The 26,479-nt window shown below is 46.6% G+C and overlaps 1 protein-coding gene across 2 annotated transcripts in view; it reads right to left on the bottom strand.

Annotated features, from left to right (window-relative positions):
• EIF2AK4 (eukaryotic translation initiation factor 2 alpha kinase 4) overlaps nt 1-26,479 on the bottom strand; it is a 546,008-nt gene that overhangs the window by 62,320 nt on the left and 457,209 nt on the right. For both annotated transcript variants that reach the window (XM_029600187.1, XM_029600189.1), the window contains exons 35-36: nt 14,627-14,727; nt 13,755-13,823 (exon numbers count right to left, since the gene is read on the bottom strand). In XM_029600187.1, the coding sequence (XP_029456047.1) occupies nt 13,755-13,823; nt 14,627-14,727 (170 nt within the window). The remainder of the gene's footprint in view (nt 1-13,754; nt 13,824-14,626; nt 14,728-26,479) is intronic.

The raw sequence follows: 26,479 nt of genomic DNA, 5'->3' as shown, positions 1-26,479 counted from the left end.
TAATTCCCGCTATGTTAGAGAAAGGTAGCAGCCGCCCCCCGTTGCATAAATAATTGAACATTGCGGTCAATAGCGTAACCAGTAAATCTTTAAATTTTTTTTTTTTTTTTATAAAAGAGTGGGGTAAATCCATCTAAACCGTGCTCAAAAATCGGGTCTTTACCCTATATTGGCACCATTGACCAAAGATTTTAGGGAGAGTTCAGAGTTAAGCGTCCTCCTGCATCTAGTGACGTCACTTCCTCCCCTGAAACATATTTATCTTACTAATTTATCAATTAAAGAATTAAGGTTAAGGCAGAATTGATTTTATTAGATCACTGTTGCCAAGTGGCCCCACCACCGTTACCTCTCTCACCAAATCCTGCGTTCCACTAAGAATTAAATCTAAAATAGCTCCCTCTCTTGTTGGTTCTTGAACCAATTACTTCATGAAGCAATCATTTATTACATCCAGGAACTTTATGTCTCTAGCAAGTCCTGATGTTACATTTACCCAGTCAATATTGGGGTAACTGAAATCTCCCATTATTATTGCACTGCCAAATTGGTTTGCTTCCCTGATTTCTCTTAGCTTTTCATCATCTGTATACTCCTATCACTATATTCCTATCACTATTCTCTTACCCAACACACATGGGATTTCTACCCATATAGATTCTACTGAGCATTTAGTCTTTTGTATGATCTTTATCCTGTTGGACTCTAAACCCTCCCGGACATAAAGTGCCACACCCCCACCAAGTTGATCCTCCCTATCATTGCGATATAATTTGTTACCGTGATATAGCACTGTCCCATTGGTTATCCTCCTTCCACCAAGTTTCTGTGATGCCAATTATGTCAGTCTCATCATTTGTACACTCTAACTCCCTCCCTAGTTTAAATCTAAAAATGTGCCCTGGTCTTTTTTTTTTTTATTATTTATTATTTATCATTTCCGATACACAATTTCGAAATGTTTAAAGTGGAATCACAATAAATCATATTCCTATAAATGTTATTACTGACATAACATTTTATAAAATGTGCCCTGGTCTGACCATTACCAGATTACTGGCAGTTGTATGGTTAATTTGTTCTAATTTTCCACTTCAGATCCTAACTACTAGTTACTAAACGTGGGTTTATGGACATTAAAAAATTTACAGAATGATTATTACCTCATTCAATTTCCTTGCAGATAATTTAGAATTAAGCTGTAAATTCATGGCACTCTATGTTGTTAGCAATCTCAAGATCGAACATAGAAAGCCATGTGCCTTCGTTCAATTCTACACTCAAATTACTGAACAGAAATTGAAACTATGTGAGTGTAAGTGGTACAAAACTCTGACCACCTCAAATAAAGCCACCTACATACAACTGGAAAGTTATCATGCAAATATTGAGAAGTGTGATGAGTTGAGCCAGAGCGGAGTCTCTGTGCTGTAAAACTTTGAGGTGTTTTCCTCAATGGGCAGTTACTTTGCAGGAAGGAAACTACATTTCCCAGATGCCCTGGTAGTCAGCCTCAGGAAGGGTTGGGGGGCAGGGAAACACAAGGGTGGTTTCTTCCTAGGGAGGGGCACTCTGACATAAAGAGAGTAGCCCTCCAAAGAGAAAGGAGGAGGAGGAGGGAGGAGAGCTGGAGGGAAGGCAAGTAAGATCCAAAGCCTGAGGCTGGGGGGATGGTGCCGAGGCAGACCTTTTCCACTAAAAGCTAAGTCAGCTTTAACAGATGGTTTTTAGAACTGCACGGCAAGGGGAGCTTGTGGCAGTGAAAAGAGTTGTTTTACTTAATTAAGGCAGCTGGGGGAAAAGAGGTAATTAGGACCTGGCAGCTGGCCTAAGGAGACGTTCCTGCAGTGGGGGAGGTTTCAGTACTATGTTATGCTTGGGGGAAGTAGAATGTACTGGGGGAAAAACCTACTTTGCCCACATGTTGTGCAGGGGAAAATATGCTAGAAACTCAGAGTGAGAAGCTTGGTTGATAATGCTTGTTCAGTTGAGTGTTTTGCCTTTCTGTGGAGTTTGGTTTAATTAATAAACTTTAATACATAAGAAGCTTCTGCCTGGATGTAATATGTTGTTTTAAAGGGCTGCCAGGGAGGTGACCCTTACTCTAGTGGAGAATGAGGGAAGTTTGGTCTCAGGGGCCTAGTTGTAAGAGGGCCTTCCCTTACAAGTGGTGCTGACCCCTAGCCTCCTTGCCTTATGGTTATCCTCTACTCCTGTCTCGCGGGAGAAACTTCAGGAAGGGATCTGCTATAAAGGACTTTGTGGAAGCAGTCCTTGATAATTAGCCCCGAGCCCGAAGTCACCGCTGAGGACCTGCCACTAGGAGCACCATCATCGCCACAAATGGTGGCAGCAGTGGGATCATCGAACTACACGTTATAGCAGGATACAGCCCGGACGAGTGCCCATCTTATGGACGAGGTTGCGGAGCCTGACCAGATCGCTGAGAGGACCGGCAGAGAACGGGAGGAGCAGACCAGGTGGGGGATTAGCCGTGGAGAGCTCTGGAGGCCTGTTGTGTCTGAGTTCCGGTAAGCGTACCTGGAGCTTGCCCTACCGTCGGAAGGAGAAGGGGCTCAGGGTACTGTGGTGTGGTGGTGCCGAGGCGAGGTCCAGTGGTTCTCTAACCGAGGGGGTGGATGTATATTGCCGAAATGCTGGTGTAATTTGTTCCGCTGGTAAGGTGTAACCGGAGAGAAGGGGCTGGCAGATTTTTTGGGTGAAGCAGTCTGCACTCGGATCCCCTATTTTCTTTCCTTACCAGCTGCTCAACAACAGCAAGGGTGTACGAAGAAACCAAGGCAAGCAGCGGGAGGCCCCACTTGGAGGAGACAGAAGCTGGAGGCGTTGTGAGGAGAAAGCCGGAGCCCGATGGAAAAGCCAAGAAAAATGGACACCCGGGATTCACAGAACAGAAGCTATTGCAGTCCACCGTGGAAAAAGAGTTGGGACTGTATACCTTCAGTTAAGAAATCATTGGGACTGTTTCAACAAGGTGTAGCTTGGGATGTTGAAGTTGGTGGAATAGATTGTAAGGAAAATGTTTATGATGGAGAATACTGTGTGTCAGGTGGTTTTATAGGCAGCCAGGGGGGCTGGAGTAAGAAGCAGTGTCCTTGGGAGAAAGGGGTCTCCAGGGAGCTGTGGGAGACTGACACAGCGGGGGCTGGGAGGGGTAGATCTCCAGGGGTAGGGATTGAACCCACCAGCCAACGGCCAAAAGTAGAATTGGCTGGGAAGTGTCCCAAAATGTGGAAATGGGAATGCTTAGAGGGCCCGCAGCCAGACCATGTTAAGGAAGATTGCCCATGTGAAGAAATACACGGAGAGGGGCAGGAGATTAATGTGGCAAAGTTAGGGCCTGGCACAGGAAGTGTCGTACGAAGAGGAGCCCGAGGGACTCCCCAAAGAAATGGGAAAAGGGGTAGAAGCCGGCGGGGCAGTACCACTTGCCAGATTTGTGTGGAAGACAGCCATGTAGGGGAGACTTGTCCCAAAGACCCACTAGAAATGCTTTACAGAGAGTGGGTTGGGGAAGGGATGGACCTTGAGGGGTCTCCGCATGGAAGGGGTGAGAGTATAGACACCCCCAACCCTTGTACCCAGGTTGAGAATAGGGGTGGTCTGAAGGGGGAACGGTCAAAAGGTGCTTTGCATAGTTTTGGTAAGGACAATAAGACCCAGAAGACGAAGGGCGGGCACCCTAGGCAGACAATGATGGGGGAGGTTAGAGTGAGTACCTCACAGTCTCAAGATGCGGGGGACCCAGATGTCTTCACAGGGGTTTGTCTTTCAGCAGAATCCCTCGAAGTAGGAGAGGCACACTCTGGGCAGGAAGGGACAGTAGAGGGGAATAAAAGGGAGGAATTTCTCCAAGCTTGTTTCCCAGCCAGAGAAGGGGGCCTGGCTCCGGGGGGTGGGGTGGTGGAGCATGGCTGATACTGAACAGGAAAGCAGCACCAGTGACAAAGTAGTAAAAGACTCCCCTTGCAGTGGTCAAAAGAGGGAGGGTTATTTGAAGATAGGGAGTGTGAAAGGAAGCCTAGAAGTAGGCAAGACTCCAGGTCTAAAGGGGAAGAAAGCAAGGAAGAAGCAAGCTGATTTTAAGAAGAGGGTAGAAGAGGAGAAAGCTTCCTCAGTACAAGGCATCCGGGTTGAGCAGGAGAGTTTGCGCAAGCCAGGGGGAAGAGTGGATCAGGACTCTGTAGGAGGGTCCTTGGCCCAACAACTAGCGCTAGCCCTTCAGGGGAAGGTGAAGGTAGAGATGGAGTTGGGGACAGCCCTGAGTTTATTGCAGCAGCAGATAGAACAAAATCAGCAGTTGTAGTTGCTAATGTCCGGATTACTTGATAGCCATTTGGCAACTAAGGGGGAAGTTGCATGCCTACAGGGGAAGCTGCAGCAAGCACACCAGAGTAATGCGGAGGCAGAAGAAAGGTGGGCAAGGGTGATAGAGGAACAGAGGAGTAGGCAGGAAGCAGTTGTGAAAAGGTGGGAGGCAAAGTGCCAGGAGCGCTCTGACCTTGTAGCCACCCAGCAGCAACTTAGGGAAACTGCTGAAGAGGAAGCTGCCAGATTAAAACAGGTATTAGACCAGGAAGATGAGCAGCATGCTACTCAGCAACCGGAGATGGAAGACAGGCTCCAGTGGCTGCAAGACCAAAATTGCTAGATTTTGGAGGAAAAGACAGCAGTAGAAGTGGCAGTTGAGGCTAGGGTCAAACAGCTAACTCAGAGAGAAGGGGAACTGCAAGTCCAGGTTACTGCACTGCAAGAGGCTCTGGAGGCAGAAAAGTTGTTACGCAGGGAAGTAGAGATTGAGAAAATGAATTTGAATATGGAACTAGAGAGGTTGAAAAAAGAACAAACAGCCCGCTTAAATACCAGAGGGACTCAGTGTGTACAGTATTTGGGCTCCATCTGTCAAGTCGAGTCAAAAGCAGAAGTTAGTGAAGCGTCGGAAGCTCAAGGCCGTCAGGTTCAGAATCTATCAGGGGTGTTAGAGGTCCCTACCTTGGGGAGAAGGGTCAGTGGCCATTGAAGTTAAACCAGCAGACTTTGGAAATCCAGGGTGAGGAACAGCCCAGTTACCTAGTGCAGTGGGTCGGGGAAGGCCAGACATTACAGAAGAGGGGAAACGAGATGAATCAGCTTCAGGGAGAACTGCAAGAGATTTCAAGGGAGTGGTTGCAGAAGGTAGAGGGTATTCTGCAGCTAGCTAGAGAACTCACTCTAGTGAAAGCAGAGTTAAAGGAATCCTCATGGGTCCCGATAATAAGGGGAGTGGGCTGGCGGAGACAAAATAGATTAAGAACATATAGGGGATATAGAGGTTGGCGCCAGCTACTCAAAGGCATGGGTGACAGCAAAGTGCTAGTAGTGCTCTTTGACACTTCCTCTGACGGGAATAGAAAAGACAGAGGGTGGTGGACATTCAAGAAATCGGAGAAGCTCCTTATAGAGAAGTATCAAAGACGCAGGGCAAGACAGAGGAAGATAGATGAGGCTACTGCCTATAAAGCCTTTTTACATATTCCTACAGGCAGGGGTTGCGAAGAGGAATTGGTATGCTCTTGTGGCAAAGGTTTTTGTGTTTAGGTTTGAAATTAAAAAGGGGGATAAGAACACACATACCCCGTGCAGAGACTTTCCAAGGGGGAGGGTGTGTGGTAATTTGAACCAGAGATGAGTCTCTGCACTATAACACTTTAAGAGGTTTTGAAGAAGGGATAGTATACTCTCTTCTCAAAGAGTGGCTTTTGTGTTCAAGGGGGGAAACACTGTATATCGTGCACAGAGACTTTTTAAGGGGGAGGGTGTGTGATAAGTTGAGCCAGAGCGGAGTCTCTGTGCTGTAAAACTTTGAGGTGTTTTCCTCAATGGGACGGTTACTTTGCAGGAAGGAAACTACATTTCCCAGATGTCCTGGTAGTCAGCCTCAGGAAGGGTTGGGGGCAGGGAAACACAAGGGTGGTTTCTTCCTAGGGAGGGGCACTCTATCTGACATAAAGAGAGTAGCCCTCCAAAGAGAAAGGAGGAGGAGGAGGGAGGAGAGCTGGAGGGAAGGCAAGTAAGATCCAAAGCCTGAGGCTGGGGGGATGGTGCCCAGGCAGACCTTTTCCACTAAAAGCTAAGTCAGCTTTAACAGATGGTTTTTAGAACTGCACGGCAAGGGGAGCTTGTGGCAGTGAAAAGAGTTGTTTTACTTAATTAAGGCAGCTGGGGGAAAAGAGGTAATTAGGACCTGGCAGCTGGCCTAAGGAGACGTTCCTGCAGTGGGGGAGGTTTCAGTACTATGTTATACTTGGGGGAAGTAGAATGTACTGGGGGAAAAACCTACTTTGCCCACATGTTGTGCAGGGGAAAGTATACTAGAAACTCAGAGTGAGAAGCTTGGTTGATAATGCTTGTTCAGTTGAGTGTTTTGCCTTTCTGTGGAGTTTGGTTTAATTAATAAACTTCAATACATAAGAAGCTTCTGCCTGGATGTAATATGTTGTTTTAAAGGGCTGCCAGGGAGGTGTCCCTTACTCTAGTGGAGAATGAGGGAAGTTTGGTCTCAGGGGCCTAGTTGTAAGAGGGCCTTCCCTTACAAGTGGTGCTGACCCCTAGCCTCCTTGCCTTATGGTTATCCTCTACTCTTGTCTCGCGGGAGAAACTTCAGGAAGGGATCTGCTATAAAGGACTTTGTGGAAGCAGTCCTTGATAATTAGCCCTGAGCACGAAGTCACCGCTGAGGACCTGCCACTAGGGGCACCATCATCGCCACAGAAGGCTAAAAAGAAATACTTTTCACTGAAGATTCAAGCATCAATTAACAGCCCCACTGAATTATTTCATATTATAAAATTATGAACAATCAGGACCACAAAGGTCAATAATACTTTATGTAATAGCACTGTATGCTGCAATAAATTTGCAGATTCTTTCTTAAACGAAATAAGAAATGTGGCACATTTTTTAAAGATGCTGTGTTATTTCATAAAAATGCTTTGGCTTTGACCCTTGAAGGTGGAATGACCACCGAAACATTGGTCGTAATGGGCATAAAAACCAAATAAGCCTGATACTTCACTTTCAATGCATATCCAGCATAGCTCTCTGCTTCAACGGCAGGGGAGAAAGACTGATACTTCTCACATATCCAGCATAGCTGTCTGCTTCAACGGCAGGGGAGAAAGACTGATACTTCACGTTCAATGCATATCCAGCATAACTCTCTGCTTCAATAAAGAAGCAGGGGGGAATAAAGAAAAGTGGATCTATATACAGACAACCAACAAGGATTGAATTACATAGTCTGGGTAAACAAATAAGCATGGGTGTAGCTTGCTTATTGCGGCGGTTACTACCCCTAACTAATTAAGCTAGATATTTCACTTAGATGCAGCTCCATCACTACTCTACATCAATAGTGGGGGTGGAAGGGAAATAGACCCAAAAGGTTACTAAGAGCCAAGAGTAACAGATAAGTATGAGAAAAAAAAAAAGCATGAAACTTGCTGGGCAGACTGGATGGGCCGTTTGGTCTTCTTCTGCCATCATTTCTATGTTTCTATATTTCAAGAATAGACAGCACTGATTATTCACGTTTAAAAAGTGTCATAAGTGTGTTCTGATATTTAAATGATTTGAGATGGTTTATTTAAAAGAGATTTGATATAGTTTTGGAGAGTTTCAAGAAACTGGTAAATGATTTGACATCCATTGCTTTTCTTCTGATTCCTGTTAGAAGCCCATTGCAGGCAGGAGGCAGAAGACAGAGGATTAACTTCAGAATATATATTCATTTCTGATAACTTTTTCTTTAGTAGATGTAGTTGATTTTTTGAAATCTTTTTCCAATATAGGTATCTTATTCTTTTGTTTTGTGGTAATTTTGAAGAGATACAGCAAAGCAAAGAATTCATTTAGTCTTTCCACTATGGCCTTTCCTTCCCCTAAGTGCCCCTTTTACCCTGCGATCATCTGATGATCAACAGACTCCCTTCACAGGCGTTCTGCTTCGGATGTATTTGAAAAAGATTTTATTATGAGTTTCTGTCCTATGGCAAGCGTCTTCTCTTTCCCTGACTGAGGGGCGGATTTTCAGAGCCCTGCTCGCGTAAATCCGCCCAAAACCGGGCAGATTTACGCGAGCAGGGCCCTGCGCGCCGGGAAGCCTATTTTACATAGGCCTCCCGGCGCGCGCAGAGCCCCGGGACTCGCGTAAGTCCCGGGGTTTTCGGAGTGGGCGTGTCGGGAGGCGTGTCGGGGGGCGGGGCCGGAGTGCGCGGCGTTGCGGGGGCGTGTTGGCAGCGTTTTGGGGGCGGGTACGGGGGCGTGGCTACAGCCCGGGGGCGTGGCCGCGCCCTCCGTACCCGCCCCCAGGTCGCGGCCCGGCGCGCAGGAGGCCCGCTGGCGCGCGGGGATTTACGTCTCCCTCCGGGAGGCGTAAATCCCCCGACAAAGGTAAGGGGATGGTTTAGACAGGGCCGGGCGGGTGGGTTAGGTAGGGGAAGGGAGGGGAAGGTGAGGGGAGGGCAAAGGAAAGTTCCCTCCGAGGCCGCTCCGATTTCGGAGCGGCCTTGGAGGGAACGGGTTAGGCAGCGCGGCTCGGCGCGCGCCGGCTATACAAAATCAATAGCCTTGCGCGCGCCGATCCAGGGATTTTAGTGGATACGCGCGGCTCCGCGCGTATCTACTAAAATCCAGCGTACTTTTGCTTGAGTCTGATGCGCAAGCAAAAGTAGGCTGATCGCGCTTCTTTTAAAATCTACCCCTTATTGTTTTTCATCTAACTTGCCAGTGGCTTATTGTTTTTCCTGTTTTCTTCATTTGGATCCTCTTTCCATTTTGTGAAATATGTTCTTTTGGCTATAATAGCCTCTTTCTCCTCAACTTTTAATCATGCTGGCAGTTGTTTGGCCTTCCTTCCACCTTTCTTTAATGCAAGAAATACAACTGATCTGGGTTTTCCTGATATTTAAGCATTGTCCACTCATGCCAGATGTAAATTCATAACCTCTGCAGCAGCACCTCTTAGTTTTTCCTAAATATTTTCTTCATTTTATCCTAGATTCCCTTTTGAAAATGAAATACTAGGCAGTAGCCTTCTTTAATGTCCTCTCTACAATTAAGTCAATTTGATTGTGTTATGATTACTAGTGCAAGGTGGCCCCACTATTATTACCTTATCCTCCATATCCTGTGGTCCACGAAAGAGTACACCTATATCATCTCTCCCTCTTGCTGGTTCCTGGACTACTGCTGCATGAATCAGTCATTTATTTCATCTAGAAACTTTACCTTCCAAGCATTTCCTGATGTGATATTTACCCAGTCAATATTGGGGTAATTGAAATCTCCACAATAGAAATTAGAGTCAGCTAGGTTACCCAAGCAATAATATAGTAATCAAAAAATGAGAACACAACTATCAATATTATAAATAGCCTCCATGAAGGTGTCAGCAAGCCAGTCGCGACACCTTCATGGAGGCTATTTATAATATTGATAGTTGTGTTCCCATTTTTTGATTACTAGGTAATTGAAATCTCCCATTATTATTGTATTGCCAAATTTGTTATTTCCCTAATTTCTGTTAGCATTTCATTGTCTGCTCATTTTGGCTAGGCAGATGGTAGTATTCCTCTACTATTATACTATTCGCCATCACAAATTGAAATTCTATCCATAAAGATGGCATAGTGCATTTTGTCACATATAAGATCTTTATCCAGTTTGACTCTATGCTATTTTTAAATATATAGCGCCCCACCGTGTTGACCCACACTATTATTGCAATATAATTTGTATTCTGGTATCACACTATCCCATTGGTTATCCTCTTTCCACCAGGTCACTGAGATGTCAATTATGTTTATCTACCTCTTCATTCAGAGCTATCTATTCTTTCTAATTTTTTAGACTTTTGGAATTATGGTTTTTTAAAATTTATATTTATAATTTTTCTAGCCGTTGATGGGACACATTGGAATTTTTTAACTCAGTCTGCTCTTTATTTAAATGCACCTGGCCTTTATTAGTACCTCTCTATTGGGATGCTCCAACTTCCCTGTTTTGTTAGTATCTTTAAAAATACCTCCCTCTGAGCCATGTACGGCTGAATGAATATTGGCTTTCCCCCATGATCTAGTTTAAAAGCTACTCTGTCTCCTTTTTAAACATTAGCAACAGCAGGCAGGTTCCACCCTGGTTAAGGTGGAGTCTATCCTTTTGGAATATGCTCATCTTTCCCCAAAATGTTGCCCAGATCCTAACAAATATAAAGCCCTTGCCTCCCCTGCATCACTGTCTCATTCACACATTGAGACTCTGCAGCTGTGCCTGTCTCTGGGGTCCTGTATGTGGAATGGGAAGCATTTCTGATAATGATATTCTGGAGATTCTGGATTTCACTTTATACTTAAAAGTCTAAATTTGGCTTCCAGAACCTCCCTTTCATACCTTATTTATGTCATTGGTGCCCACATGTGCTACAACAGCCGGCTCCTCCCCAGCACACTAAAATCTTATCTAGGCGACATGTGACGTCCACCACTTTTGCATCAGGTAGGTAAGTTACCAAGCAATTCTTAGTTCCACCAGTCATCTTATCTACATTTCTAACAATTGAATCAGCAACTAAGACAGCCGTCCTAATCCTTCACTCCTAAGCACAAGCCTTTGGAGAGGATACTGAATCATCTGGAGCATGGTGCTGCACTCCTTCCAGTTGAACTTGCACAGAGGCTGCCAAGACTTCAGTTGGGATTTTACTGTAGTTCTCCTCAATGAATCCCTCTGTCTGCCTAAGATCTTTCAGGTCTGCCACTCCTTCTCTGAAAGCTAGGAGGTTCTTTGCAGTGAGTGCATACATACGAACTCTTACTGACTGGCAGATAATCATACATATGGCAGAGAACTTTTTCACAACTGATTCTTCTTGAGAGTCAGGCAATAATGTAGGTGGTTATTCTAAGCTTTTCATGTCCTAGTCTTGGATGAAGGTCACCTTTAAGACTTAACCTGCAACTGAGTTGGCAGAAATTCTTGCCCGGCTTGGTATGGAAATTGTTTTTGACAAAATCAATTCACATTTTTCTGATAAAGGGATGGAAGGAGGAATTCCAATAGATATGATTCTGGAACTAGAATGTGCATGGATCATGAGAGGTCTTGATCATGTGCATGGATCATGAGAGGTCTTGAACGAGTAGATGTGAATTGGTTATTTACACTTTCGGATAATAGAAGGACTAGGGGGCATTCTATGAAGATAGCAAGTAGCACATTTAAGACTAATTGGAGAAAATTCTTTTTCACTCAACGCCCAATTGAGCACTGGATTTTTATGCCAGAGGATGTGGTTAGTGCAGTTAGTGTAGCTGGTTTCAAAAAAGGTTTGGATAAGTTCTTGGAGGAGAAGCCCATTAACAGCTATTAATGAAGTTTACTTAGGGAATAGCCCCTGCTATTAATTGCATCAGTAGTATGGGATCTTCTTGGTGTTTGGGTACTTGCCAGGTTTGGCCTCTGTTGGAAACAAGATGCTGGGCTGGATGGACCCTTGGTCTGACCCAGCAAGGCAATTTCTTATGTTCTTATGGCTTGTTTAGAAGAAGAGGATTTGGAATAAACTAAATGTTATGGTTAATTGGCGTTGATATTTGTATTTCAGAGCAAAAAGTTCATGGCGCAGAGAAAAATATGGACTGATGAAACAGCAAGGGAGGCTATCTAACCAAGCCATCGAGGCAACAATACAGAATTAGAAACCAAATGTCCGATCTGGATTCTTTATTAGACAGAGACAAATATCTTTAAACAAGCCCGACTCAGGCCGAGTTTCGCCCTCTTACAATGGGGCTGCATCAGCTGCTCAGCTTTGTCATTATGATGCGCTATGATCGGACACAGACTGAGCTTGCCGCTTTGAAACTAGAGATCTATCAGCACATCAAAATTATTGGAGTGAGCTGTTGTTTTTAAATAACACTGCAGTACAGGATATCACAATCTGCCAGAGGTCATTTGATGCATAATCACAATTTTCAACCCGGACACCCAGAAATCCCAAAATGACAAAGCTGAGCCCCTGATGCAGCCCCATTGTAAGAGGGCAAAACTCGGCCTGAGTCGGGCTTGTTTAAAGATATTTGTCTCTGTCTAATAAAGAATCCAGATCGGACATTTGGCTTCTAATTCTGTATTGCTGGAGAGAAAAATATGACACTTTTGTCAACAACACTGACAAAAATTCTGCGCAAAATAGTGAGGGTGCTGAAGGTGCTATTAAGTGTGTCAATATGTTGTTGTGCCCCCAGGGACTGTTTTGGTTCCTGTATGCTTTGGCAGTTAAGACCACATTTTCCCTTTCTCTTCAGAAAAGGAGGACTGGCCCATGTGCCAAGACTTATCCAACTAATGGTGCTTATAATGAGACACTGCCATTTAGGAAATGGATCATCAGCTGGTTGTCATTTTCTCTTGGTTTAACTGGAGACTTGAGGAGAAGTAAAAAAATTATTTTTGTGCGTCGCTTCTAGATCTTCTGGCTCTGGGCAACATTCAGGCACAAGCAGTGCAGTTAGGCCAACTATGTGATGGGCCTAAGCAGCAAATGCAGTGGTTATGCTGGCCTGATAAGGACATTTTGCAGGATCAGTAGACACACCTTTTGAAGCCCACTTTACTGGCTCCCATTGCAAAGAAAGCTAAAGCCAGACAAACTCAATTTTGGAAATTTAAAGTAAAAAAAAAATGTATTTCTTAGGAGACTAGTAACAAGAAAAAAATACTTCAAGAAAAGGAAAGAAAATTGCAAGGAACAAATTCAGCCAGTGGCTGAAGAATAGCTCAAAAACCGCCTTCTTTTGTACAAGTGGAAGAAAGAAGACTGAGAAGACTCATGTGCTGGTGGTTGCACAGGAACACTTGTGCATGCTGAGAAATCGTTCATGATTTTTCTGAGCTTTGAGAGAGCTTTTCCATCTCAGCACCATTAAATGACATCACCCACTTTGTGTGGCTGATTACTGTTCTGCTTGTCCAGAGAGAATATATTTTTGCGATATAATAAATGTGCATTACAAGTTAAGTGTAACAAGTTAAATGTAGAAAGCTAAGTTCTACCCTGTTGCAGATTTTGGGATCAAAGGCCTTATTGAAATTCAAGTACACTACTTCTTATGCTCTCTCATGACCAACTCTCTGGAGAAGGAAATATGGCCTCATGCCTTACTGATGAGAAGTTTAATGTATGAAAAAGAAGAAAATAGAAAATATGAAGAAAACATCTTAACTTCTCTTTTTGTGACCAAAGCTGAAAAGAGAAGCTATTTATGCAAGAAAAATGTGTCTCTCTCATTCTGTGGAAAAAGACTGAATAAGGGGGCCTTGTGGTACACAGCTATGCAGTACCAAGCGCACTGAACAGAAAGGTTTTCTAGGCTTTTGTAGCTCAAATTAATAAATGCTCCATTCTTGGCACCGTTGGATGACATTACCAATTTATGTGACTGATTCATTCTGTTTGCCCACGCAGAATGACTTTTAGTTCTTAGAGGATAGAATTTGTAACTGGAGGATGGCCAGCTTGTTGATGGAACATTACTGTAAACTACACAGATTTATTAAACTGACCTCAGAGAAGTGTGGAAGTTTCTAGACTTACGTGACTGCCCAAAGACTCATTTACAGACCCAGCATGGTTGAAATTAACAGAAGATGGAGTAATATTAAGTAGATTGAAATAAAACAGGTCAACTCACTGCCAAGATTTCTATCTCATTGCTGCGCTGCTGCAGGCTGCTGAGGAAAGTCTGGAGTCGTGCAAGTACCTACAACAGAAATTCATTCAATTCAGCTCAGTATAGAAACTCAGAACTTGTTACATTAGAATGCTTGAACTCAGGCTGTGACATCTTTATAGAAAAACTCTGACAAGATGAATCAGCTGTTGATAGTTTTATCAGGAGACAAGAGAGAAAATTGTAAGATATAATTCCTCAATCAAATAACCATAATTACTTGCTTACATCTAAGTACAAGATAAGCATTATTGGGAAAACACTAGGCTTGATAAAATATAAAGTTCTTCTCCTTCATTATAACTCTCTTCTTGCAGCTTCTGTCTCCTCCATTTCCTGCCTGAACAGCTGTCACACTTCTGTCTCCTGCCTGCCTGCACTGCTGACTCCCATTCTTTTCCCTGCTTCTAGAGGTCTCTTCCTTTGTTTCCTTTGTACTGAACTATCCTAACCTGTTCCCTGCTCATTTGGCTGTGTCCCAGCTCTTGTTGCTCTTTCCTTCTGTCTTCTGCCTGTACAGTATTATCCTTGCTCCATCTCTCCCTGCTTTCCATCTTATGCCATTCTCTGCCAATAAGGACAGAGGCAATTACATACTACACAAACATTTTGCAATGGAGTAAATTCACATACGAAGAGAAATAAAATGAAAAAAAAAATTGGTTTGAAATTGTACAGAATTTCTGGATACATGATGATAATCAGAGGAAGGAAGGAAGAAAGAATAGTACATTTGTAACATTATTGAGTATGCCAGTTTTGTATTGTGAATATAATTGTGTATTTCATGTTATAAAGCACTGCTGAAAGATGAGCATCTTCAAACTACTCACTTGAATTTCATGGCGGCGGCGTATGTTGGAAGACAATTTCTCTGGAGACAGAACACTTACATTTGGCACTACGGCAGCTCCGTGCTGCTGTTCAAATAAGCCTGAAATGTAGAAATAATATGATCTCATCACCAGACTCATTACAGAGACTAGAAAAACTTCAAGTTACTAAAAAACTACTATATCTAATATCAGCATTTCTGTTCTTAGGCTCTACTGTTGTTTATTTTGGTCTTTTTACTAGGTCATGGGGAGGCAGGAGGGTTTTGTGAGGATATTTTGCTGTTTTCAGACACCTGTTACATACAGATAAGCAACTCTGATTTCTCCAAGGACAAGCAGGATGGCAGACTTCACAAGTGGGGACTACCCAAATGAAAAAAAGAGAAACAAAAACAAGCGTTTTTTATATTTTATCTTATCTATGAAGGGCAGCCTGGAACAAAAACAAGCCCTAGGATGAGTGGAGTTGGGTTTTACACTTCAACAAATTCCATAGGACATGTCCGCCATTCCTGTCCAAACACAAGTGAGATGTGAACATCTGGAGAGAATTTCACGTCGCAGCTTGGCAGATCTCCTCCATGGGGAACAATCGTAGGTGAGCCACTGATGTTACCATAACTTGAACAGAGTGAGCCTTGACATGGTCACCAGATTCAGGTCCGCTTGTGCATAACAGAAAGAAATACAATCTGCTAGCCAACTGGATAAAGTCTGTTAGGCAACAGCAATCAACAGCTTGTTGGTATCAAAAGAAACAAAAAGCTGGATGGGCTTTCTACAGGCTTCATTCCACTCTAGGTAAAAGTACAAGGTTCTCTTGCAGTCCAAATTGTACAGTGCTTGTTCACATTGTGGATATGTGGCCTGGGTAAACATATTCGAAGGATGACTGAGTGGTTAAGATGGAATTCTAATACTACCTTAGGCAGAAATTTAGGATAAGTATGCAGAATCACCGTATCATGATAAAACTTGGTATAAGGTGGATAAGTTACTAGGAACCTGGAATTCAGTGATACTGCGCGCTGAAATCACTGACACTAAAAATATGACCTATGTTAGGTACTTCAGGCAGCAAGAGCACAGTGGCTCAATGTGAGGTTTTATCAGCTAGATCAGTACCATGCTGAAGTCAAAGGGCACAGTGGGAGGCCTGATTAGAGGCTTCATGAGTGTACAGAGATGGGTCCAACTTCTACATGCTGGTGATAGGTGCCAAATGCAGACTCGGACTGGACTCGGATAAATGTAGAAGATACACAAGCAGGTTTTGTGTGGAGCAGGAGAAAGGATTTATATAAATCTAGGAAATATGATCTATAGTCCTGGATCTAGAAGCAGTCATTCAAGAAACTGATTTAGATGTAGTGGCTACTGCAGAGACTTGGTACACAGAAAACCATGACTGGGATATAGTTATACTGGGCTACAATCTATTCAGGAAGGACCGGATAGGAAGGAAGGGAGGAGGTGTGGCATTATATATAAAAAAAAATATTAAAGGAATAGAATTGCAGGGCTAATAGAGTAAGGAGGAGGCACTGTGGGTTAATTTGGAAAGAGAGCATGGAGCATCTATTTATACTGATGTAATATACAGACCTCCATCAGAGACAGTGGAGATGGACAGAGATTTAATGGTGGATATTTACAAAATTGCTATGAAAGGGGAGGTGCTATTCTTTAGGAATTTCAATCTGCCAGAAGATTATTGGGACATCCCAGCTGCAATGTCTACTAAAAGCAAGGAGATCCTGATTTGCTGCAAAAAGAACTGTTCTCTCAGCTGGTAACAGAACTCTCAGGGGAGGAAGCCATATTGAACCTGGTGCTTACCAAAAGGGACAGTATCTTTGTAGTTGATCATCATCTGAGATCCAGTGATCAGTGGATGGTGTGGTTTAGTATTAGAGCACAAGAGTGAAGATTCATTCAAAGGCAAGAGTCCTAGACTTCAGAAAAACTAATTTTATTAAAATGGGGGAAGTATCTCAAGGAGGAGTCGGAAAAATCTAGGGAAAGTAGAAGAGTAGTGGGCAAAATTAAAAGGAGATATTATAAGGGCAACTAACCTTTTTGTTAGGAAAGTAAATAAAGGAAAGGGGGAAAAGAGGACACTGGTTTTCTAAAGAGGTAACTGAAAAGGAAGTGGAAAACAGGCCACAATATATGGAAAAACTAAGAGAAGCCGGGATGCAAAAGTTCAAATGGAATAGCAAATACGATAAAATGGGGGGAGGGGGGCGGGCACAAGACTTTTTTTTTTTTTAAGATATGTTAGTGATAGAAGGAAGTACAACAGTGGCATTATGAGACTTAGAGGTGAAGGAAAGGAATATATACCTACAGTACCTGAATGTAATCTACTTTGAAGCACTGAAAAAGTGCAAAAAGCGGAATATAAATCTAAATAAATTAAATATATAAATAAATACATGTAAGAGCTAGTGAGGAAAAAGCAAAATTGCTTAAATATTTCTATTCGGTATTCACGGTGGAAGGGCCTGGAGCAGGACCACATAAAACAAACACAAATAAGAATGGCAGTGAGGTAAACCTCAATCGATTTTCAGAACAGTGCATGAGGAGCTAACTAAACAAAGTAGATAAGACAATGGAGCTGGATGGGATACATCTGAAGGTATTAGCAGAACCTAGAGCAGAGCTTTCCAAACTTTTCATGTTGGTGACACACTTTTTAGACAAACATAATTTCGGGACACAGTAATTAGTCTACAAGCAAACCGGAGGTTAAAGGTTAAATGAACGAAATGTATTTCGACAATTTATGTATGTTTCCTTAAATATATACATAATAAAATGTTTCACGACACAACATATCTTGTGAAAACCTTTCGTTTATATTAAAAATATATAATATTCCAAGATTAATGTTATTGTTATAATTTATGAGTAACAATAATAAAACAAAGTTATTGTGTTATTCAATTTACCTCTTTAATGAGATATATGAGCTTGATGGGATGAACACAGCTTTTGAATATTTGGTGTTAATAAAAAAGTCCAAAGGGTCTTCTGCATAATTTTAAAAAGCTGGCCAGTTTCATACTATATAATTATTTGATAGCCTCATTCAACTAATTCTATATGGCTATGAGAGTGAAATCTGGAATTTATAGGAAGGGACAGAATGTCAATATAAATCCTGCACCTCCAGTTCTGTAACTCTGTGCATCCACTGAAATTCCCCCAAACAATGGAGCTTGGATGTTTCCCTTACAGTTCATCATACTAAAAGATATTTTCAAATGCTGGTGTCACCTCACAGTAACAGCAGCACAAACACCTTCCACTGCCAGGCACATTGTGAACTAAAATAAAACCTCGCAAAAAAGACACTCAAAATCTATACTGCAATCCCATTGTAACATAACAGTAATAACACCAAGGACTCAAACAACAATAACCCTACCTGTGAAAAAGCATGGGTAAATATTACACTGGGTCCTAGAATACCAATACACCACCTATTGAGGAAACAAAACAAACCCGATTGCTATAGATCCCTATGCTAGCAGAATCTCTCATCATGGTCACACACACAGAGCAGAGACAGACCCTCACCAAATACAGAATACAAAATAAAGGAGCACAAATTAGACAAAAACTGAAATGGAAACTCCAAGAAGCCAGACTCTGTGTATTAACAATGGAAAAACAGAACCACCATTCCTCATAAAACAAACAAAATCAAGAAACATAAAGCATCAGTTATAATAGTAAAACCATACTAATAAAAGAATATTTTAAAACTACTGATAAAGGAAAATTAGTTTCTTACCTGATAATTTTCGTTCCTGTAGTACCAAGGATCAGTCCAGGACACCTGGGTTGTGACTCCGCACCAGTAGATGGAGACAGACTAAAACTTGTGGGCGGAGCCATATAAGCCCCTGTGCCAGTCACAGCCCCTCAGTCATACGTAATGTCAAAGTAGAAACCCAAAGGGCAACCATAGCTAACTAACAAAACTTGCCATTTAATCGGAAACAATTCCAACCCCTGCGGGAACCGGACTCCCCAACCGGGAGAGCGAACAAGCGGTGAGCGCAAGGAAACAACGATGAGCGGACTCTCCGTCAGCGGGCGGGATCCTGGACTGATCCTTGGTACTACAGGAACGAAAATTATCAGGTAAGAAACTAATTTTCCTTTCCCTGTACGTACCAGGATCAGTCCAGGACACCTGGGATGTACCAGAGCCAACTTACCGAGGGTGGGAAGCAGAGAGTCCTGCTCGGAGTACCCTCTCTCCAAACCCTCCGACCTCAGCGGCCTGAACATCCAGACGGTAATGTCTGACGAAGGTATGCAACGACTGCCAGGTAGCCGCCCTACAATCTCTTGGGGCGACACCTGAGAAGACTCCGCCCAGGACGCAGCGTGAGACCTTGTCGAATGAGCCCGAAGACCCACCGGCGGAGTCTTTCCCCGTACAAAGTACGCTGAGCCTATGGCCTCTTAGAGCCAACGGGCGATCGTCGTGCGAGACGCTGCAGCCCCTTTCTTGGGACCAGAAAGGAGGACAAACAGATGATCCGTTATCCGAAAAGGATTAGTGACCTCCAGATAGCGAAGGAGGGACCTCCTCACATCCAGCTTTCGTAAGTCTCTCGTCTTCGGATCCGACGACTCCCCGACCGCGAAAGCGGGAAGTTCAACGGATTGATTCAAATGAAAAGCCGAGACGACCTTCGGAAGAAAGAAGGGACCGTGCGCAAGGAAACGCCTGTGGCGGAGAGTCACAAGGACGGCTCCCTACATGACCACGCCTGCAATTCCGAGATACGGCGTGCCGAAGAAATCGCCACCAGAAACACGGTCTTCAACGTGAGATCCTAGACAGTAGAGCGCTGCAAAAAGGCTCAAACGGTGCCGAACATAAGGCAGAAAGAACCCAATTAAGATTCCAAGCCGGACAGGAAGGACGCAAGGGAGGACGGAGATGCTTAGCCCCCTTCAGGAAAACGGGCTATATCCGGGTGAAGAGCCAGAGGGGATCCCCCCGACCTTCCCCCGCAAACAACCAAGTGCCACCACTTGGACCCGTAGGGAACTGCACGCCAAGCCTCTGGCCAGTCCCACCTGGAGGAAAGCCAGAATATCAGAGACCGCAGCGGCGGTGGGATCCAAACCTCGCTTCATACACCAATCCTCAAAAACTACCCAGACCCTGACATAAGCCAGGGAAGGAGACTGCTTCCGGGACCTCAGCAGCGTAGCAATAACCGCGTCCGAGTAAACTTTGCTCTTTAACCGATTCCTCTCAAAAAGCATGCCGCGAGACAAAAGTGATCCTCATCCTCCAAACAGACGGGGCCCTGATGAAGCAGCCCCGCGAAGCCGTGGAGACGAAGGGGAGCCTCCGCTGACAACTGAATGAGGTCTGCGAACCATGGACGGCGTGGCCACTCCGGTGCCACCATGATCACGTTGGATGGGTGCAATTCTACACGCCGCAGGATCTTGCCGATCAGTGGCCACGGGGGAAACACGTACAGCAGCACATCCGTCGGCCAAGGGAGCACCAGCGCATCGACGCCCTCTGCTCCCCGCTCTCGACGCCGACTGTAAAAAACGCGGAGCCTTCGCGTTGTGCCACGTGGCCATCGGATCCAAGTGGGGAACTCCCCACGTCCTGCAGAGGAGAAGAAACGCCTCGTCCGCCAGTTCCCACTCTCCAGGATCTAGACGATGCCTGCTGAGAAATCCGCCTGCACGTTGTCGACCCCGGCAATGTGAGACGCTGCTATGCTGCTGAGATGTTGTTCCGACCAGGCCATCAAAATTCTCACCTCTTCCGCCACCAGTGGACTTCTCGTCCCTCCTTGACGACTGATGTAGGCCACGGTGGTTGCGTTGTCTGACAGTACTCGGACCGCCTGTCCCCGCACCAAGGGTATGAAGGCTTGGAGAGCCAGACAGACCGCTCTGGTCTCGAGGTGGTTGATGGACCATTGAGCTTGCGACGCTGACCAACGACCTTGCACCGACTTCCCTAGGCAAACTGCTCCCCAGCCGGAGAGACTGGCATCTGTGGCCACCACCGTCCAGTCGGGAACGAGAAGGGATATGCCACAGGACAGATGACTTGGATCCAGCCACCAAAGAAGACTGGATCTCGCCGGACCCACAAGCGGGAGCAGTAGGTAGAAATCCTCTGAAACTGGTGTCCAACGGGACAGCAAAGAAGACTGCAATGGCCGCAGGTGAGCGAACGCCCAGGGTACCAACGCGAGCGTTGAAGCCATAGACCCCAGCACCGTCAGGTAATCGCAGACTCGTGGACGGCGAAGAGACAACAGACGCCGCACCTGAGATTGCAGTTTGCATATCCGATCTTGAGAGAGGATTACCCTGCCCCGTTTCTGTCGAATAAGGCCCCCAGATATTCCAAGGACTGAGTGGGAGCCAAATAACTTTTGTTGTAATGGACCACCCAGCCTAGGGACTGCAAGAACTGGAGGACCCTGTCCACCGCCCATCGACACTGACTCTCTGACTTCGCCCGAATCAGCCAATCGTCTAGGTAAGGAAGAACTAGAAGACCTTCCCGTCGCAGCTGCGCCGCCACTACCACCATCACTTTCATGAATGTCCGAGGCGCCGTTGCAAGACCAAAAAGGAGCACCCGAAATTGGTAGTGCCTCCCCAGAACGCAGAACCTCAGAAACTGCTGGCACGATGGCTGAATGCCCACGTGAAGGTACGCCTCCTGTGAGATCCAGAGGAGTCAGAAATTCGCCCGGACGCACCGAAGCAATAACTGACCGAATCGTTTCCATTTCGAAGTGGGGAACGCGAAGTCATCTGTTTACCCCTTTGAGGTCCAGAATTGGCCTTGAAGTGCCGTCCTTCTTGGGAACTACGAAGTAAATGGAGTAACGGCCCGAGCCGCGCCGATCGGCAGGGACGGGGGATATGGCCCCCAAGCTTTCCAGCCGACGGAAGGTGTCCAACATCGCTGCCCTCTTCCTGGGGCCTTGCAGGGCGAGACCAGGAACTCGTCCGCTGGGATGCGAGCAAAATCTAACTCGTAGCCGTGTCTTATCACGTCGAGGACCCACTGGCCCGACGTCACCCTGGTCCACTCCTCGAAATATAAAGTTAACCGTGCCCCTACATTTGGAACGGCGTGCCGCAGGCGCGACAAGAGGTGGACCGGCCGGAGTTCAATGCGAGGGCTTGGACCCCGCACCCGACAGGGCCCCGCCTTGCTCCCCGTAACTTTTCCCACGAAAGGACTGCTGCCATTGAGTGTTCCGGGAAGAAGATGGTCTATACGAAGAGCCGGCGGATCTTTGAGGGCGCGATTTCCTGGGCCCCCGGAACCGGGCACTGGCCGGAAAGGAGGGCCGCGCCCTGGCCCTATCCTCGGGCAGCTAGAATGCCCTGTTCTCTCCCAGAGAAACCATCAAATCATCCAACTCCTTGAAAGGTAACGAACCCAGGTGGGCTTTGGAAGAGCCATCCGCTGCCCAGTTGCGTAGCCACAGGAGACGGCGCGCCGAAACTGCGGCTACTATGGACCTAGCAGAGGTGCGCAGCAGGTTGTGGAGGGCGTCAGCTCCATAAGCTATTGCCGCCTCCAATCTATCAGCCTGAGACGCCACCTCCGCCAACAGGCCTGCATTCGCCTGAAGGACCTGGGCCCAGCGTAAACTAGCGCGCATGGTGAAGTTAGTGCAGATTGCTGCCCGCACCCCTAGGGCGGATACCTCAAATATCTTCTTGAGCTGCACTACAAGCTTCCTGTCTTGTATATCCCGAAGGGCCGTCGCCCCCGTGACCGGGATAGTGGGCCTCTTCGTCACCGTGGAGACCGCTGAATCCACCTTTGGAAGTTGCAGAAGCTCCAGCGCCTCCTCCGGGAGCGGGTAGAGCTTATCCATGGCCTTGCTGACTATCAACCCTAATTCCGGGGTATCCCAGTCGCACTGGATCCATATTGACCTCCTAGCGGACCACCACTGGGGAAGCCTCTATCCCCAGGTCCTGGAGAATGGCCGGGATGAATGGCGACAGTTCCTCTCTGCGGAACAGACGGACTACCTTGGGGTCATCCCCGTCCGCTGCCTGGGTACCTGCTACCGCGCCGGGCTGGGCGGAGCCATCCGCCCCCGTCTCCTCAGCCCCCCTCGGGGGTTCCTCGAGACCACCAGTATCCGCCGTGGAGGAATCTTCTGGATCTGACTCCTGAGGTACGCTCCGGGGAAGCCGTTTCCCTCGCGCTGGCTCCTGGGCGAGCATCGCGGTCTTTTTCGCCTTGCGCTTACTCGGTGGGGCCTGGTTGGAGCCCTCCCCAGAGCCCCCCCCCTCGGGAGCGCTTGCTGCGCTTGTACATAAGTACCTTGCGCAGCAAGCCCGCGAAATCCTCAGAGAAACGACCCGGATTTGGAAGAATCGGCGCCGGAATCCCCCCGGGGCTGAAGCCCCTCCTCGGCGCCCCCTCCTGCCGCGCCCCGCTGCGGGGATAACGCGGGAGGGAGAGCCGAATCGCCTGCCGCGGTCCGCGAGAATTCCTTGCCAGTGGCCAAAATGGCCGCCGCTCCCACGCTGAGCGGGAAAATGTCCTGAGGCCTATTTATTGAGCCTACCCCTCGCGGCGGCGAATGCGCGATCCGGGCCCGAGCCCCCCGCGATGCCCTGGACGTTGGTTCACCGTCCTGGATGCAGGCCGAGCAGAGGCCCTCCTGGAAAAAACACGCGCGTGCGCGCGCCGACCCACAGGCCTTGCCTGAAGAACCGCGCGGCAAGCCGGCGACCGCGGGAAGTAAAAAAACTGAGGCGCGTCAAAATTAAAGAAAAAACTAATTCGGCGACCTCCCCTCTCGCCTGCGGCGCCCCCCTGCGCGAAAACGACGGAGCAGCGACGCTGAAGCAACGGAGAGCCGGCCGCAACAAAATAAAAACAGAAAACTTTTTTTTTTTTTTTTTTTTAAACGCTGACGCCGCTGTCCCGGGTCCTGGAGCCCTAGTCCTGCAGGGGTGAGTGAACCGGGCTCCCCGGTGTCACCCCTGACGCTGCCACTAGACCAGCCGGGTCCTCGACCCTGGCAGCGGCCTCAACCGGGGGAGGGTAGTCCCCTCAGGACCTCTCAACCCCCCTGGGAGGCAGGGCACCCGAGACTAAGGGATTAAGAGAAAACCCCAATTTGGTATATAAAACAACTATGCCTAACAAAAAACCTAGCCCAAAAATTCAAACCTGACTAACACCAACACCAGAATCAGGTCAGGCAGGGCTATGACTAGACCTGCACCATCTACTGGAGACAGAGTAAGACTGAGGGGCTGTGACTGGCACAGGGGCTTATATGGCTCCGCCCACAAGTTTTAGTCTGTCTCCATCTACTGGTGCGGAGTCACAACCCAGGTGTCCTGGACTGATCCTGGTACGTACAGGGAAATAGAATTTCTATTAATTAAAATCATATACATTTTTTACAATTTCCCAGAGGTTATCCTCTCTCACACAGACTCACATGTCCATTCTCTCTCACACATACACTGTCACATACATACACATTCATGCTCTTATACCCACCATAACCTCTCGCTCTCACAGACACTGACACACTCTCAGGCTCTAAGACACTCTCTCCCCCTCCACACACACCCCACACACAAACTCTTACTCCCCTGGATTTTCTCATACACACTCTCTCTGGCTCCCCCTCACATACACACAAACACACACACCCAGGCAAGTTCCCAATCATTCTCGCACAAACACACACACCCAGGCAAGCTCCCAGTCATTCTCACACACTAAAACTGACCCCCAGGCAGGCTCCCATTCATTTTCACACCACTCCCTCACCATCCCCCAGGCAGGTACCCATCCATTCACACACATACACCCCCAGGCAGGCACCCATTCATACACATGCACACACTAAAGGCAGACCCCCTCTCTTTCTTTTGCCAGCAACCTCGGAGCCTCTCTCATTCCTCTGCTGCCACTGATGCCGCATGGCTATTGGGGAGGCGCTGATTGCTGCTATTGGCACTGAAGCCCATTCTGCTGCCTCCTCTGTGCAGGCCCTGTGGGTTTCCAGTTCCTCCATGTTGATCTCGTACATTGTGAGATCCGCATAGAGAAAGTGCTACTCTTGACATTAACAAAGATTACATGTGCCAATCAGTAAAAAGTAATTTATTTCTTTTCTTTTTTTTACCTTTGCTGTCTGATCTTAGTTTTCTAATTGGTTGGTCCCAGGCTTTTTTGTTCCACCTCTCCTTTCATATTTTTTTGCCAATTCATTTCATATTGTCTTTTTTTCTATTTCTTTTCTCTCCATCTATCTTCTTCCCTCAAACATACAGTCAGGTTCTCATTCTCACATGCTTTCTCTCTCTCTCACACACACACAGGCTCTCACTCTCACATGCTCTCTCTCTCATACAATCATTCATACACAGTCTCTCTCTTGCACATGCTGTCTGACTCTCACACACCCAGGCTCTCTCTCACTCCCACAAGCTGTCTTGCTCATGCACAGGCTCTCACTGTCACATGCTGTCTCTCTCTCACACACACACAGGCTCTCACATGCTGTCTCTGCAAACATTGAGATCCTCACTCCCACACCCAATCTCTCAACTCACACAGGCACCCAATCTCTCAACTCATCTCATACACGCACACAATCTCTCAATTCAGCTCATACAGGCACCCAATCTCTCAACTCAGCTCAGCTCATACAGGCACCCAATCTCTCAACTCAGCTAATACACGCACTCTACGGGCTCTCAGCCTCTCTCTTACCTCTGGGCCTCCTCTTCACGGGTCGCTGCAGGATCGGCTCTGCAGCGGCCCTGATCTTCTCGGGCCGATCCGATCCGCAGTGGGGGCCCTGCTACCAGGCCTCTTCTCGCCCACTGCAACAACGCGGCTCCTCTTCTGCACGCGGCTGCTTCATCTCCTTCCTGCCCGTGCGGCTCCGGCAACATTTTTCTTCCAGGGCCGCGTGGGCAGGAAGGAGGCGGAGCACCTGCACGTTTAGACGTGCCCTTTTTCTTCGGGCCGTGGTGACGTGAACTCACCACGGCCTTACCGATCTTCCGGCTGTGTGTCTGCGGCACACAGCACAACGATTCTTCGCTGCTCAGCAGCCAGTGGGATGAGCTCCACCGGCGGCCACATTGGCTCCCACTTGCCGGTGTGTCACGTGCACCGGGCTTGCGCGACACACCAGCACACCTCAGGCGACACACCAAAGTGTCGCGACACACACTTTGGAAAGCTCTGACCTAGAGAAGTCCTGGCAGCTCCATCACTTGACCTTTTCAATGTTTTTTTTTGTTTTTTTTTAGAGTTGGGAAAGTTCTGGAGGACTGGAGAAGGGCAGATGTAGTTCCTATTCATAAAAATTGAAGTAGGGAGATGGCTGGGAACTACAGGATGGCTAGTCTGATCTCTGTGGTGAGCAAATTAATAGAATCATTGCTAAAACTGAGGATGTTCTTATAGTGCAATTTCTGGATTGAACTGCATGATCTGTAGTCATGGACTACTAGAAAAAAAGTCTAACAAATATCGGGTGTCTTTATAACAGCCTGTTTGTAGGGGCAAAAAAAGCTTTGGGGTAGAAGGGGAAAGCAGATTGCTTACCTGTAACAGGTGTTCTCACAGGACAGCAGGATGTTAGTCCCCACACATGGGTGACATCATCAGGATGGAGCCCAATCACGGAACACTTTTGTCAAAGTTTCTAGAACTTTGACTGGCACCTACTGGGCATGCCCAGCATGGCACTAACCCTGCATCCAGCAGGGGTCCCCCTTGAGTCTCGTGTATAGCAAGAAGTACGTACGAAAAAT

Source organism: Rhinatrema bivittatum, chromosome 4, assembly GCF_901001135.1.
Source record: "Rhinatrema bivittatum chromosome 4, aRhiBiv1.1, whole genome shotgun sequence".
Taxonomy (NCBI): domain Eukaryota; kingdom Metazoa; phylum Chordata; class Amphibia; order Gymnophiona; family Rhinatrematidae; genus Rhinatrema; species Rhinatrema bivittatum.
Note: the sequence above shows the minus strand (reverse complement) of the source record. Positions and strands in the feature narration are given on the sequence as shown.